A 15,086-nucleotide genomic window follows, 5' to 3' on the forward strand; every position below is an offset into this window, starting at 1 on the left:
GGGACAAAGTCAAAGCAAAGAAATCTCACAGAAAAGCCCCTTAGGATGTATACTTACATATTGGAGGGATATAGTGGGGCAAGGGGGGACAGAGAGTAAAAGAACTCTTACCAAATATTGTGTTAGGAATGTTTTAACAATTTGTGTCAATAAAGAACAGTCCTGTCTGCCTCTGGGTCCTGCACTGGCAATTTAATTCTTGAACCACAGATGCAGTGTGTCCCAGTCTCCCCCTCATTCTAGTCAATTTATCAAGTCTTCAGAAAATACTCCTCAAATTTATGAACCCGTTTGCTTTTGTTATTCCTGACTTCTAGTTCTAACAGTTACAGCCTTTTTTTTTTGTCTTCTTCGAGATTAATTTAACACGGCTATAGGTGTGACTGTCCCTGTGAACGGCTGGTGAGGAATGTTTTAATTACTCATGAAGTGTCAATAAGAAAGCTATTTGTGTTTGTATGAAGTCTTTGATGTCTGGGGGTTTCAGAACAACTGATAACAACTAGTGACTGTTATGGGATACTCTGCAGTCCTCTGATATCTGGCCAGGTGGCCAAGACATTAAGAAGAAGAAAAAAAAGAAGCTGAAGGACGGCTAGGAGACAAGACCTGCAGGGGATGCTGTATAAACTTGACAAGGTGCCAAGGAGTACAAAGGGGAAGGACAAGAAAAAAACTTGGAGAGGAAGACTACGAGCCTTCAGCACGAAAGACCCCTAGAGACCCCCAGAGGGACCACCAGAGACTGATGCGCATGCTCCAGTAGGAGGGACTGGACCCCGGAAGCTAATTATAATAACCTATTTTTTTAGAAGTAGTAATGAATATGTATTAGTCTAGGAGCATAAAAATCAGACACTTGATGTAACTGGTGTGCGTCCTGGTGGAGCGGAGACTCCTGGTACACCCAGCGCTGTTTGCTTACCTCTATTCTTTTAATAAATCCTATTTTTTTTTATTTAATCCTATTTTGAAGACTGAGCCATTTCTAGCATTTCAATCAGTGGTGGCCACTTTATAAATTAGAGGATGGAGAGAAGTGGCCCCTCAATGGAACTATTAATTATAACACTATATTACAGTTGATGCTGTTTCTGAGAAGAGAAAGTAAATGGGATGAGGCTGCATATGCAGACATGTTTTTCACTCTACGAAATCATCCAGAGTGGCAGAGGGACTGTGGAATTGTGCCTCCACAGGACCCCATGGTGTTAGCCCTTGAGCGAGGAAACAGCAAGGGACTTAAAGGCAAGTTGAGATGGTGTTGTTCAGCATGCAGCATCGGGCAGAGGTGTACTAAGACAAGTAAAATTCATCAGGAACCAGAACAAGACCTGACAGATGTATTTAAGCCTCCCCCTCGACCACAGGAACAGGGTGATGACTCAGATGAGACTGTGACTCCTCCAGATAGTCATGTATCCTCCCGTACTAGTGTCCTGGTTTCAGTTAGAACAGAGTTAATTTTCTTCCTAGTAGCTGGTAGAATGCTATGTTTTGGCTTAGGATGAGAAGAGTGCTGATAACACCCCGATGTTTTAATCGTTGCAGAGCAGTGCTTATACTAAGCCAAGGACATCTCAGCTTCTTGCTCTGTCCTGCCAATGGGCAGGCTGGGGGTGTAGCAAGAGCTGGGAGGGGACAGACCCAGGACAGGTGACCCAAACTGGCCAAAGGGGTATTCCATACCATCTGACGTCATGATAAACAATATATAGGGGTGGCTAGACGGGGGATGGGGGCCAAACTGCTTGGGGTTAGGCTGGGCATCGGTCAGCAGGTGGTGAGCAATTGCATTGTGCATCACTTGTTTGTACACATAATTATTAGTAGTACTATTATCATCACTGTATATTATTATTATTGTTATTGTTGTTATTATTATTATTGTTGTTGTTGTTGTTATTATTATTTTCCTGTCTTATTAAACTGTCTTTATCTCAACTCACGGGCTTCACTTTCCATTTCTCTCCCCCGTCCCAGAGAGGGAGGGGGGAGGGTGAGCGGACGGCTGCGTGGTGTTTAGCTGCCGGCCGGGTTAAACCACGACAGTCTTTTTGGCGCCCAACATGGGGCTCAAAAGGTTGAGATAACGGCAGATCTGACCAGAGTGCGTTAAACTAAAATTGGTATAAGTATTAGACCTGCTTAATAGTCACTTGTCATAATGCTGATTGCTTTAATCTCAACTCTGCTGCGCCTGTTTTCCAAATTGAGTATTATAGCACATTATTTTCCGTATGTGCTCTCTGTCATGTTGTTTATCCTCCCTGGGCCCTGGTTTCAGATCATTATGGTACTGTGTGTTGTAACAGTGGCTTGTGAGACGATGAAATATCTGGTCATGACTCTAACTTGGTATTTGTACTCAGTAACATCGTTGACTCTATACTTTGGAAACTGTATCTTGGAAACTATTAGAATTATACCTGTTGCGTTTTTTCATTAGGGAGTCAATCTGTGGAGGGGAAAGGGGAAGATATTTTTTCTTACTTGACCACTCTCCCTTTCTCCTTCACCACCCTCTTATCCTCCGAGCTTGTTACAATAGCTCTCCAAGATATTGAATATCCTTGGGATACTCAGACCAGCATGGTCTTTTTGTTATGCCTCCTGAATGCGCTTCAGATTCTGCTTTTGCTCAAAGTTAAACAACTACTTAGGAAGCTCATCTGGAGATCTGCCTGGAGGCAGTATAGTTGTGGGTGGCAGGGAGTATGGGAGGATATGGGCAGGCATCTAGAGCAGTTGGCACCCCCAGTGTTTTGGAAATTCACCCCTGAACAACTGCAAAATCCTAAAAATCTGGCAGAATGCTTGAAAAAAAGGTGTCACGACTCTGACAGTTCCAAAGTAACACAAATCATTGTAACGTGCTGGGGCCTGGCTCATGCCTATCGAGCTGCCATGGATACTGCTATCAACTTAGTGACAGACCCTGCAGCCACTCCAAGTCCTGGGACAGATCCAACAGCCACTGTGACCCCTACGGTGGACTCTGCAGCTGCTCCAGTTCCAGTTCCTGCAGCTGCTCCAGCTCCAGCTCCTGTGGCTGTGTCAGAGAAACGAGCTGTGGCAGTGCAAGTCGACCCTGCAGAGGGTATTCCAATCCCTGTGGCAGACCCTGTAACGGGGTCAGAGAAACGAGCTGTAGCAGTGCGAGTTGCCCCTGTAGAGAAGGTGAAAAAATGGTATAGAGATTCAGATCGTTTCGAACGCAGAGAGTCTTCTGCCAAATCTAGGTATAGAGATGACGACGACGCTGGGCCATCAGGGATTCAGGAGGAGGAAGATGAGGATGCCGAAAAAATAACAGTAACTACCCGAAACCTATACGAGCGTGAGCTACGAGATGTGCGAAAAGATTTTGGTCATTGTATAGGTGAGCAGCTTGTCACCTGGCTGCTCCGGTGCTGGGACACTGGAGCCAATTGTGTGGAATTAGACGGCAGGGAAGCCAGGCGGCTGGGATCCCTTGCTAGAGACGCAGGCATTGACAAAGCAATTGCAGATGGAGCACAATTTCACAGCCTCTGGAGGCGTCTCCTCTCAGCTGTGAGGGAAAGGTATCCCTTCAAGGAAGAACTTGAATGTCTACCAGGCAAGTGGACCACTATGGAGAAGGGAATCCAGTACCTGAGGGAATTAGCCATACGGGAAGTGATTTATGAGGATCCAGACCTCAGACAAACATCCACAGATCCAGATGAAGTCAGGTGTACACGACCCATGTGGCGGAGGTTTGTATGGAGCGCACCATCATCATATGCCAGCTCATTGGCAATAATGGCCTGGAAAGAGGATGAGGAACCCACAGTGGATGAAGTGGCTAAACAACTCCGGCAGTACGAAGAAAGTCTCTCCTCTTCCTTACAGGCCTGCATCTCAGCTGTGGAGAAACTTTCTAAAGAGTTCCACCAACTTAAAGAGAATCTATCTTCCTCCCCACCTGACCCAACCAGTGTCCACCGACCAAAAGAGAACACTTGGGAGAAACTTTCTGAAAAGTTTCACCAACTTGAAGAGAGATTACTCTCCTCCGCACCTGTACAAAGCAGTGTCTTAGCTATCAGGGGTAAGCGTTCATCCGCACAAGGAAGACAATATGGTGGGTACTCACCCTGTGCCACCCTGTGGTTTTACTTACGAGACCATGGAGAGGACATGAGAAAATGGGATGGAAAATCTACCGCGACCCTAGAGGCATGGGTACGTGAGTTGCAAAAGAAAACAATCGGGAAAAAGGAATTCTCTGAAAAGTTTGCTGCTCCAACTTCCAGCAGACAATCCTTCAAACACAGAAATGAAGAAGATTCTGACCAGGATTAGGTGGGCCCTGCCTCCAGTCAGGGGGAGGAAAGGGACAATCAAGTTTATTGGACTGTGTGGATTCGATGGCCTGGCACATCAGACGCACAGAAGTATAAGGCTTTAGTAGACACCGCTGCACAATTTACTGTAATGCCATCGAGCTATAAAGGGCCAGAGCCCATCTGTATTTGTGGAGTGACAGGGGGATCTCAGCAGTTGACTGTATTGGAGGCTGAGGTGAGTCTGACTGGGAATGAGTGGGAAAAGCACCGCATTGTGACTGGCCCAGATGCTCCGTGTATTCTTGGCATAGACTATCTTAGAAGAGGATATTTCAAGGACCCAAAAAGGTTCCGGTGGGCTTTTGGTATAGCTGCCTTAGAGACAGAGGGCATTAAACAATTATCTACCTTGCCTGGTCTCTCAGAGGACCCCTCTGTTGTGGGGTTGCTGAGGGTCGAAGAACAGCAAGTGCCAATCGCTACCACAACTGTGCACCGGCGGCAATATCGCACTAACCAAGACTCCCTGATTCCCATCCATAAGCTAATTCGTCAATTGGAGAGCCAAGGAGTGATCAGCAAGACTCATTCACCTTTCAATAGTCCCATATGGCCAGTGCGAAAGTCTAATGGCGAGTGGAGACTAACAGTGGACTATCGCGGCCTGAACGAAGTCACACCACCACTGAGTGCTGCAGTGCTGGACATGCTGGAACTCCAGTACAAACTTGAATTGAAGGCAGCCAAGTGGTACACCACAATTGATATCGCTAATGCATTTTTCTCCATCCCTCTAGCAGCAGAATGCAGGCCACAATTTGCCTTCACTTGGAGGGGAGTCCAATATACTTGGAATCAGCTGCCCCAGGGGTGGAAACACAGCCCTACCATTTGCCATTGTGAGGAATGTTTTAACAATTCCAATTCGTGTCCATAAATTTGTTTCCATAAAGAAGAATTCTGTTTGAATCCTGTCTGCCTGGGCCCTGCACTGGCAATTTAATTCTTGAACATGTAGCAAGAGCTGGGAGGGGACAGACCCAGGACAGGTGACCCAAACTGGCCAAAGGGGTATTCCAAACCATCTGACGTCATGATAAACAATATATAGGGGTGGCTAGTTGGGGGATGGGGGTCGGACTGCTCGGGGTTAGGCTGGGCATCGGTCAGCGGGTGATGAGCAATTGCATTGTGCATCACTTGTTTGTACACATTATTAGTAGTAATACTATTATCATCATCATTGTTCTTATTATTACATGTATTGTTACTATTATTTTCCTGTCTTAATAAACTGTCTTTATCTCAACTCACGGGCTTCACTTTCCCGTTTCTCTCCCATCCCAGAGAGGGAGGGGGGAGGGTGAGCAAACAGCTGTGTGGTGTTTAGCTGCCAGCCGGGTTAAACCACTACAGGTCCACAAATGCCAACAGGACATGAATGCACAGCAGCCCCAGCACGGGTAATTGCAGACTTATCCTTCACAGATGAAAAAGGTGACCCTGCTCAGTCTCTTGATAATACTGCGCCTATCTTCTGAAGAGGATTCACAAAGAATGGCTTGATATATCTAGAGATTAAAATATAACCCAAAAAGGTTATGAATATTATATTTGTAGATTAACTTATAACCCCAAAACAGAAGCATACACCACCACATCCCAAAACCAAGTTAGCCAGCAACTGATGCTAAATATCCCCCTATTAAGAGAATTCCAAGCACTTAAAATCCAGAAGGTTACAAGACTCTACAGCCAGCAAAAGAGCAGGAAAAAGCTCCAAAAACAAAAGAAACTGTCTCCAACCCTGAAAAAGGCTACATCTTACATGCCTACTGCTGTTGTTTTCAGATACACTCTGGCACAGGGAACTTGGATGATACATTTCCCCTAAACCCTGCTCCATCACTTTACCACCAATGTTGCAACTTTGATAATATTTGAAATAGAGGTGAAGGCATAAGGTCACAATTGCAGGAAGCCCCGTAATTCTGCAAAAATCAGAAGGGACCTAGAACCACAGAGAAAACACGCAAAATAACATCATTTGTTAACAACGACGTAAGAAGTTGTTAACAAAACAACAACTATCCATAAGCACGCTGTAAAAATTACTCACTTGAAGAAGAGCTGCATGCGGTAAAGGCACCTACTACTACAAAGATGGCTTTACTCGCAAAGATCCTACGAGTTGTTACCTCAAAAAGACGTGCTTCTCTCTCTCAACTTGGAAACGCATCAGCCCATACTCTCTGACCCACCTAAAGAACCCTGCACGCTGGCAGGATGCAGCGGTGCTGCGGGATGGGGACATTTCCTGCCTCTGCAAGTGAATTCTGAAGCCTGCTGCACGCACTCAGGGATTTCCCCACAACACTGCGCTCATGGCATTAATGCATGCCATTACCAATGCTGCATGCATTAGTGGAGATGCACTTCACTTGGGCCATTGCCTTCTCTCCCAGCCTTGCCATTGTCCCCCCGGCACAGCTCTAACAAGCTTTGTTTCAGCCCCGTCCCCCATCTTACCTAGTTTAAAGCCCTCTCAATGAGCCCCACCAGCTCCTGGCCTAGGATCCGTTTCCCCCTTAGAGACAGGGAGATACGATTATGTAAGGGGCAATATCTGGGTAAATACGACAACCCTCACCCCTCCCCATCTACCCCCAAATGTACAGCTCCTCCAGGACGTACGTGCAGGAGGAGCAGGCAAAGAAAGGCTAATTCAATTAAGGCTAATTTCATGGGCACCATGTTTCTTCTTCAGCCTTGATTTTGTGGCTAGAACTGAGTCTTATATACAAAAGCAAGGCCGATACAACAATTTATCAAGTTCAGCAATCCCTTCAGCTTGCTATGTTACATCTTTTCTGTTTTATCCTCATTGTTTCAAAGAGACCAGAGAAGCCACAAAAGGCACTATGGCCCTTAAGGTGGAGTCAATCTTCAACATTGACCCTTGCGGAAGGGGACAGGCAGGGCTCCACAGTGTGCTGAAGGGTGTTCCCCGGGGCTATGGGATGCGTTGAATGGCAAGAGACACGAGAGCAAACGGGGGCCTCGGCAGACCCTGAAAGGAGCCCGGTGCCCACAGGCAAGCTGACTTAAAGAAAAAGGAGTCCACAATCAGTAAGCTTGTAAGCGCTGGGCAGAACGGGGGGTAATCCCACCAATGACTACCTGACGTGGCAACTTGCCTTGCTTATCTACAGCAGAGTTACATGGGCCTGAAGTTTCACACCGCGCCCGTGCATATTCATAGCCTGTCCCCGCTTCGTCTTAAAATTAGTCCCAAGCAGTCATTTCCAGAAACTCCTCCCATTTGCGCTTGCGCAGTGTGTCTTGGTGGCACACACGTGGTGGCACGCACCAGGGTTAGCAAAGACACTGAGTAGCATCCGAGCTTAATGCCATCAGCGCTCTATCTCGACTCGATGAGATTCCCCCACCTCCCTCTCTCCAAGCTGCCCCTGTGCCCCTGCAGGGGACACCCGGCCCTCCCTGAGTCGGCAGCGGGTCACAGAAGGGCCCTTTGTGACATCATCTGGGCACTCCCCACTGCTGCGTATAAAAGCCAGAGCAGCCAGCCCCGGCCACCCAGTGTCCGGCACGGCTGTGACGGGACAGGGCAGGAGCACGAGGCTGCGGAGCAGTCCCCGAGCATAGCCCGCGTCTTCACACAGCGCCGAGCCATTTCTGTGAGATTGCCTCTTCTCTACCCTCAGCCTGTAGTATGGAGGAGAGACGACCACCCAGTAGCCCCATGCTGGCATGGGTGGAGGCCGAGGCTCGTCAGGAGAACACAGCTCCCAGTGAACACCATGAGCACGTCATGGAGCTGCTGTTGAACGGTGAGCGAGGGCTCCCGTCAGGGGGAGCAGGGCTGGGGCTAGGGAGCGGGGGGGCCAGCAAGAACACCCTGCTCAGCGTCAGGACCAGCATGGCAGCCCAGCCCCCGGACACCCCCAGGGAGGTTGTGCCAGGGGAGCAAGCACGGGGCTGGAGGGAGGCCAGAGCTCCTTCCTCTCCTCCCTCCTGCCTTTGGCCACCCTCTACAACCCTCCTTCTTCTCCTGCCTTCTTAGAAGCTGACAGCTTAGCTGTCTACGAGAAAGAAGAGGAGAGCTTGTACAACATTCTGACCTTCGTCAGCAGCACACAACAGGTAGGTGTGGCCTTGCCATGGTGGCTGTGCCTGTGTCTCCTGAGGGTCGCGCAGCTCTGCTGCCAGGATGCTGGCGGGCTGCTGGCGAGGCAGAGCTGCCGCCCTCCAGGAGCCCCGCACAGCCCTGAGCCCCTCGAGGCTTTGGTCCTGCTGCTGGCCGTGGGTCTCCCCTCTCACACTCCCCGTTGGTCTCTCTGCCACCCGGCTGCCAGGATAAAGACCTGAAGATGAAGTTCCTAAGGAGCATCATCAGCGTGTGCAGAAGTGCCAAAAACTGCGACCTGTGGTGCGGCCTCGAGGACTTCTGTAACAAATACCAGCTGGCAGAGCATATTAAGGTGATGGGACACCCCCTGGAGGCTCTGGGAGGGGTGCAAGGGCAGGCTGTGGGGACGGGACTCTCGAGGGCTTTGGCGGGGGCAAGCGCTGCGTGGACACTCAGCTGCCCCTGACGGCCTTGGGGCCATTGAGAAGCCCCGCCAGCAGAGAGCTCAGCAGCAGGGAGGTGGCAGGGCGGCCCTCTGGGTGCCACAGCTGGCTGGGGGCACTGGGGCTCCACCGGCCCTTCTGACCTGGACCAGCTCTGCTGGCGCTGCCGAGCTGTGCTGCCCGGTGCCCGGTGCCATCCCGGTTGTGCTCTGCAGGTGCTGCTGGATGAGGAGCCCTTGGATGTTCTGCACACAGCGGTGCAGCAGCAAGCCATGCTTGCACTTGGCCACTTGAGGTACGTGCCCAGCCCCTGCTCTGGCCCTGGGCCTGGCTTCCAGGCTTCCCCTGTCTAGGCAGCAGCCTGGCAGTGCCAGCCGCGGGGCCGCTGCTCGCCAAGCCTCGGGGCTTCTGGAAGGTGGAAGGCAGTCCCCATGGCAGGGACCGAGGCCCCGCAGTGCTGCGTCCTCCTCCCTGAGGCCCTGAGGCCCTGCTCCCAGCACCGTGACAACGAGGCCCCTTGCTTTCTTTGCAGCTATGTCAACTCAGTGCTGGAGGGCAAGAAGAAGAGCATCCTGCTCGCCTGTTTCAGCAGTGTCTTCTTGCTGCCCTCACACGAGCATTTGGAGTGCGAGAGCCGCATCTACTACTTGAGGGTATGCTCTGGGAGAGCTCTTGGAGCACCCATCCCTCTGGGTTGATCCCTGGCTGCTCTGTGCTGAGATCTGTGCAGATCCTGGCAGAGGGAGAGGGACTGGAGATCCACTGCCACCCCTTTGTTGTCCTTGCAGACCCTGGATGCCATGGACCGCATGCTGAGGCTCTTCATCAGAAATTCTCCCCTCTCCGGCTTCAGTGAGCTCCAGGACATCTTGCAGGTCTGCCACTTGCCAAGAGCAGTGTTCCCAGGGGCGCTTCCTCACCCGGAGGGAATTCAGCATCCACTCCCATCCAGACAGACCCTACTTCAGTGCCACGCACAGGCAGCACAGGGCAGGAAGGGTGCCCGCCTCCCTTGGGGGAACCGGAGGCTACCCACTGAGGTCTTCTGGCAGCCCCGTATCCCCTGGCTGCAGACCTTTCCCCTCCACAGACTCCTCCTGTGTCGGAGAAAAGCCTTGCCCATGGCACTCCTGGGCTTCCTTTGCGTCTACACAGCGGCAGGAATTGGACCCCTCTTCCCAGGCACTGCACTGGTCACCACTGGTGCTGCTGCTGTCCACCTGCCTCCCTGTCCGTGGTGCTTTCCTCCCGAGATCGGAGTGCTGCGGGAGCCCAGCACTGATGCTCCTGCTTTAGCGGGCATCAGCTCCCAGGGCAGACCAGCACTTTCTCCCCTCACAGATTCTGCTGCCCTTTGCCAACTCCCACAGCGAAGCTATTTGCGAGAGGGCCGTGGGGAGGGCCGCGAAGCTGACCAGCTGGCTAGCCACACGCTTCTCACCGGAGGTAAGGAGCCACGCACCCCTCCAGCCAGCCCACCTCCCCTTCCCCGCAGACCACATCAGCCTGCAGCTCAGGGGTGCTGCCGAGGCAAGCCCGGCTACAGACCCTCAGCTAGGGCTCAGCCCTGAAGCAAGGGCCTTCAGCCCTCCTTTGCCCATGGACCCCGAGTGGGGGATGTTCCCAGTCCCTGAGAGCACTCTTGGGAGCCAGCTCTGCCCCCCGTCCTGTGCAGGCCTCAAGCGCCCAGGGAGCACGGTGGGAGAGCAGGCATGGCCAAGGCTGCTGACTCACCTGGGAGCCAGCCCTGGGCACACTCTTGGCTCCAGGACTTTGGCCCCAACTGCCTCCCACAGCACTTCCCTCCTCTCTCTCTCGCCCAGGACCACAGCGCTGATGGAGGATACACTGAGTGCAATGTGCCGCTCCTGGGACAGTTGGTGGGATGGCTCCTCCTGTGCCACACTTGCGAGAACAGGCAGATACGATGGGAGGCTTCGGATGCTCTTTATTACCTCTACCAATTCATCCAGAAAAACAGTAAGAGAAGCTGTGTTGGGCTTCCTTCCCCTCCAGACACAGGCACTGCCTGAGGCACTTGCTTCTTCTCCTAAGTAGTGCCATGGAGCGCTCTTGTGGAGACCTCTAGAGCGGTCTTCCTAGAGAGAGGATCCCTGTATGTCCCCCTCGTATCCCTGCACTACAGCGCTCCAGCCCTTCGAGCCACCCCCCACACCTCAGTTAGGCCAATAGCGTTTTAGTTGTGCGATTTGCACGCAGGGCTCTCGTTCCTTTGCGTGTCCCAGGCTGGGAGCATTTGCATGTGTACCCCTGAGGCACACGTCAGCCCTTGCTCTCTTGCCATCTCCGTTGCTCCCATCAGCTGTCTGCCTTTGCTTTCCATCTCTGTCCAACACTGCCTCCCTGGGCTCTGCAGCATCTCCGCCCTCCTCAGCCATTCCTACTCAAAAGCTCTTTTCACCACTTGGTAAGCCTCCTAACAAAAGTGGCTTGTCCTTGTGAATCTTCTTCTTTTTGTCCCCCTCCGCTGCCGTGTTTAGGAAGAACAGCGCCAGAAGCTAGTCAACAGCCTCAGGGGAAAGCTGAGGCCATACCGAGGCTTCCTTTACCCACTGCCACGGACATTGCCACGGTAATGAGTTCCTCCCTTCCTGGCACACTTGTCCCAGCAGCAGCAGGAGACTTGTGGGAACACAGGGCTCCAGCATCAGTGCGGCTGGTGTGGCCTCGCTGTTCTGGCCCGCGCGGTCCTGCTGTCCCTGAGTAGGGCCTTTCCATAGGCCTCCCAGCAGCAGTTTCTCCTGGCCCTCCTGGCCACCAGCAAGCCCCGCATATCTCCAGGGCCAGCACCCTGGGCCCGTGCCTCCAACCCTGGTCCCTCACCCCGAGGGCTCTTCTCAGCCCCCACCACGCAGGGACTGCAGCCCCTGCTTCCTGCTTTCCCGTGGGCACTGCTGCCAGCACGCTCAGGCATCTGTCTCCAGAGCTGCTCTCACCGCTCAGTTCTGCAGCACCATCGGGGCACTTGCTGCAACGTGTCTTACGTCCCTTCCTCCTTGCAGAACTTTGGAAAATACCTCCAGCAGTCTCAGAGGACAGACGTCATCCTCAAGGTCATTGAAGCCCTGAGAGACTCCAACACATACGACAAACAGGAGGTCAGCGGTGTGCTGCACATGGCCATCGAAGACCCTGCCTCCTGGCTGACCGACGTAAGTGGCCTGCAGTTGGATTGCCCTGCCCGTTAGCCCATGTCAGGCCCCGCTTCCTCCCTCCCACGTCCAGCCCTCTCAGGCACCGCAGGCAATCCCTGGAAGCCATCCCAGAGCCATGGGAAGGGCAGTTGTGTGAGTAGTGGCTGAAAGTACGTCTGCACTCCACTTTTGCCTCTCCAGGTGCCAGAGATCGTGAGGTGCATCTACAGACACGTGGAGTACATCAACACGGCATCAGCCCGGCGCAGCCTGGACATCCTCATCCTCTGTCTGGCCAACCAGCGGCCAAGGGAGGTGGCCAGCACCCTGCTGCAGATCTCGCCATCATCTGACAGGCATGCCAACCTTCAGGGCTTCTTGTATGGGAGGGGAGGGGACAGGAGACTTTCCGCCTGACACATCCACAGCAAACTCCAGGGCCCTGCTCTGCGTTTCCAGAGCAGGGCCCTCCACGCCGCCATGCTTTCCAGCCGTGGTTCCTTGGCCACAGCCAGGGCAGCCAGAGCTGAGCAAGCCAGCCAGGATCCCTGCCACCACAGGGAACGTCATCTCTGCCCTCTCCTGCTTGCCTGGACAAGGCTCCCAGGGCACCCCAAGGGAGGGGGGCGGCAGGGCCAGGGCTGCAGGACAGCCTGGGGCCTGCAGGGCCTGTGCAGGCCACGGCGCTGGGGCGGAGTGTGCCCTGCTGACTGAGTGCTCCGTCCTTGCAGCGCTGCCCTGGCCATGTGGGAAACCATGTTCTCCCAGAACCAGACAATGGAGAATGTCCTGAGGGAGACACTTGGCGTGCTCCAGGAGCAGAAGCTGCGCGGGCTCCCGGGCTTCATCCCAGAGGACAACTGCATCCCTCACTTGGCGGTGAGTTACTGGACGAGGCCTTGCTCCTCTTCAGGGCCGTGTGTGTGCCTCTGCCCATCTACCCCCAAACTGGCAGCTCCTTCAGGACGTCCGTGCGGGAGGAGCAGGCAAAGAAAGGCTGCTGGGTGCTGCCAGGCACAGGGCACTCAGGGGCCCTGCGGCCCTCCACAGCCCCAGCTGCCCCTGGCCTGAGGCACCGGGAGAGCCAGGAGCTGCCTGCAGCCCTGCAGGCTCCGACAGTCTCTCAATGCTGTGTTCCTTTCAGCTGCTGGCCCACCCAGATGTTGGAGAAGACGACTCGGAGGCCCTGCGCCACCTCCAGAGGCTCTTGGAGCATCCCAACCGAGTGACGTACTCGGTGGTGCTCAGCGCTCTCCTCCCAGCGTCAGAGACACCTGTCACGGTGAGCAGGGAACACTACTGTGAAGGCCGGTGGGCCTTTGTCCTGAAGGTATCATGGCCTGCTCCCGGCCAGCTGGGAGGGCTCTGCTCTGCCCGCAGCTCTGTGGCGCAGAAGAAATGGCCAAGAAATGAGCTGGCCATGGAGGGGCCCAGCGGCTCTCTGGGGAGCTTTCCATGCATGCCGTGTACCTTTTGGAGCAGGTCCGAAAAGGGGGCACAGAGTCTTTGCTCAGCTGCCCTCCTTTTCCTACCCTTGCTCCCCTCACATACGCAAGGGCTGCCCATGGCCATCGCCTGTCTGCTGGCTGCTGCCCGGTGCAACTCTCGTGCTGCCTCTGCGCGAGCAAGATGGCAGCCTGGTGCTCTGGCACCACAGGCTTCTGGCCAGGGTGGCCTTTCATCGTTTCACCAAATGGAAACTCTGTCCTTCCTCCAGGCAAGAAAACTTCCCGTGCTGCTGCCAGGCATCATTCAGGGCCTGCACGTTGCCAGGGCTGACACCAAGATGAAGGCCCTGCTTCTCATCCGAAACCTGATGGATCACGTGAAGAGGAAGCAGGCCAGCTCCATCGCTCTGCAAGTGGCTGGGGACATCCTGCCACTGTTTAACGATGTAAGGCTGCTGCAGGACCTGAGCCCACAGATGGGCACTCTCATGACAGCTGCCCCCCGTGAAGGAGGCCTCTTACGTTCCCTCTAGTGGGGCTGCGTCCTTTCACTGTGGCTACAGATCTGGCCACAGCTCCTCTGAGCACACTCTGATTCTGTAGCACCTCCGTTCACGTCAGCCACCCTAACGCCCCTGCTCACCGCGGGCAGGGAGCAGCTCTTGCTGAAGTCTTCCTCTCTTCCTCCCTACCAGGAGTGCAGCCAGCTGCAAGAGCTCTCCATCTGCCTCTACAACAAAGTGATGCAGGCTGTGTTGTGGAACCACAAGAGGCAGCTGAAGAAGGTCGTGAAGAGGGGCCTGCTCCCACTCTTTTTTCACCTGAGTGACCAGACCCAGAGCGTGGCCAAGGTGCGTATGGCATACCTGACTAGAGGGACTAGCAGACTGACACCACAGGGGTTGCCTGGGTGTCCGGGGCCAGGGCTGAAGGTAATCGGGCACTTGGCATGTGTGTCCCTTCGGGGTGCAGCTGCCTGTGTCATGGAGAATGGGGGCACAGCTCCCCTCCTTCCTTATGCCAAACGCAGTTCACACTCACCCCCCACTGCATTATCCCACCGGGGGCTGGGAAAGGCCTGCAGCCCAGGTCCCCTTCCCTGGGCTCTGGTGCCATCTCTCAGCCTCTGCTGCTCTGCAGGCCTCCCTGGAAGCCCTTGTCACCGCTGCAGACTTCCTGAAGCAGGGAAAACTCAAGCACCTGGCGCAGACAGAGCAGACCTGGAAGATCGCAGAGTACTTGGTAAAGACAACAGCTCTCTCCATACCTCAAAACCCCAGCCCCACAGGGCTCGTGGCTGGGAGATGGGAATGGCCTGAGGGGAACGGGGGGTGTTGGCAGGAGGGGGTGGTCTGTCCAGCCGGGCAGGGTCTGCAAGCCCTGTAACCTTGCGCTCTCTCCAGCTCGTGCAGGACAAAGGAAAGGTGGAGAAATACCTGCAGCAGAGCCTGCCGTACCTGCAGCACACTCAGGTCGCCTTGCGGGAGGCAGCCGTCAGGTTCATCGGTGAGCCACAGCCCCCGGGGTCCCTCTTTTGTCAGCCTTTAGCAGCCCCAGTGTCCCTAGAGTCCCCCCCG

The 15,086-nt window shown here is 53.9% G+C and overlaps 2 protein-coding genes across 3 annotated transcripts in view; one reads left to right on the plus strand and one right to left on the minus strand.

The window, feature by feature from the left end:
• The window catches only part of LOC137846469 (ATPase family AAA domain-containing protein 2-like), an 83,312-nt gene that overhangs the window by 50,642 nt on the left and 17,584 nt on the right, over positions 1-15,086 (minus strand). The gene's annotated exons all lie outside the window — the stretch shown is intronic.
• On the plus strand, positions 7,745-14,300 carry LOC137846461 (maestro heat-like repeat-containing protein family member 7). The gene is made up of 12 exons (XM_068664405.1): positions 7,745-8,815; positions 9,122-9,201; positions 9,439-9,559; positions 9,695-9,781; positions 10,248-10,352; positions 10,730-10,886; positions 11,408-11,499; positions 11,930-12,079; positions 12,263-12,940; positions 13,206-13,343; positions 13,779-13,955; positions 14,205-14,300. Exons 1-9 carry the CDS (start codon positions 8,705-8,707, stop codon positions 12,476-12,478), a joined length of 1,119 nt encoding a protein of 372 aa, XP_068520506.1. The 5' UTR covers positions 7,745-8,704; the 3' UTR covers positions 12,479-12,940; positions 13,206-13,343; positions 13,779-13,955; positions 14,205-14,300.

Source organism: Anas acuta, chromosome 32 (assembly GCF_963932015.1).
Source record: "Anas acuta chromosome 32, bAnaAcu1.1, whole genome shotgun sequence".
NCBI lineage: Eukaryota > Metazoa > Chordata > Aves > Anseriformes > Anatidae > Anas > Anas acuta.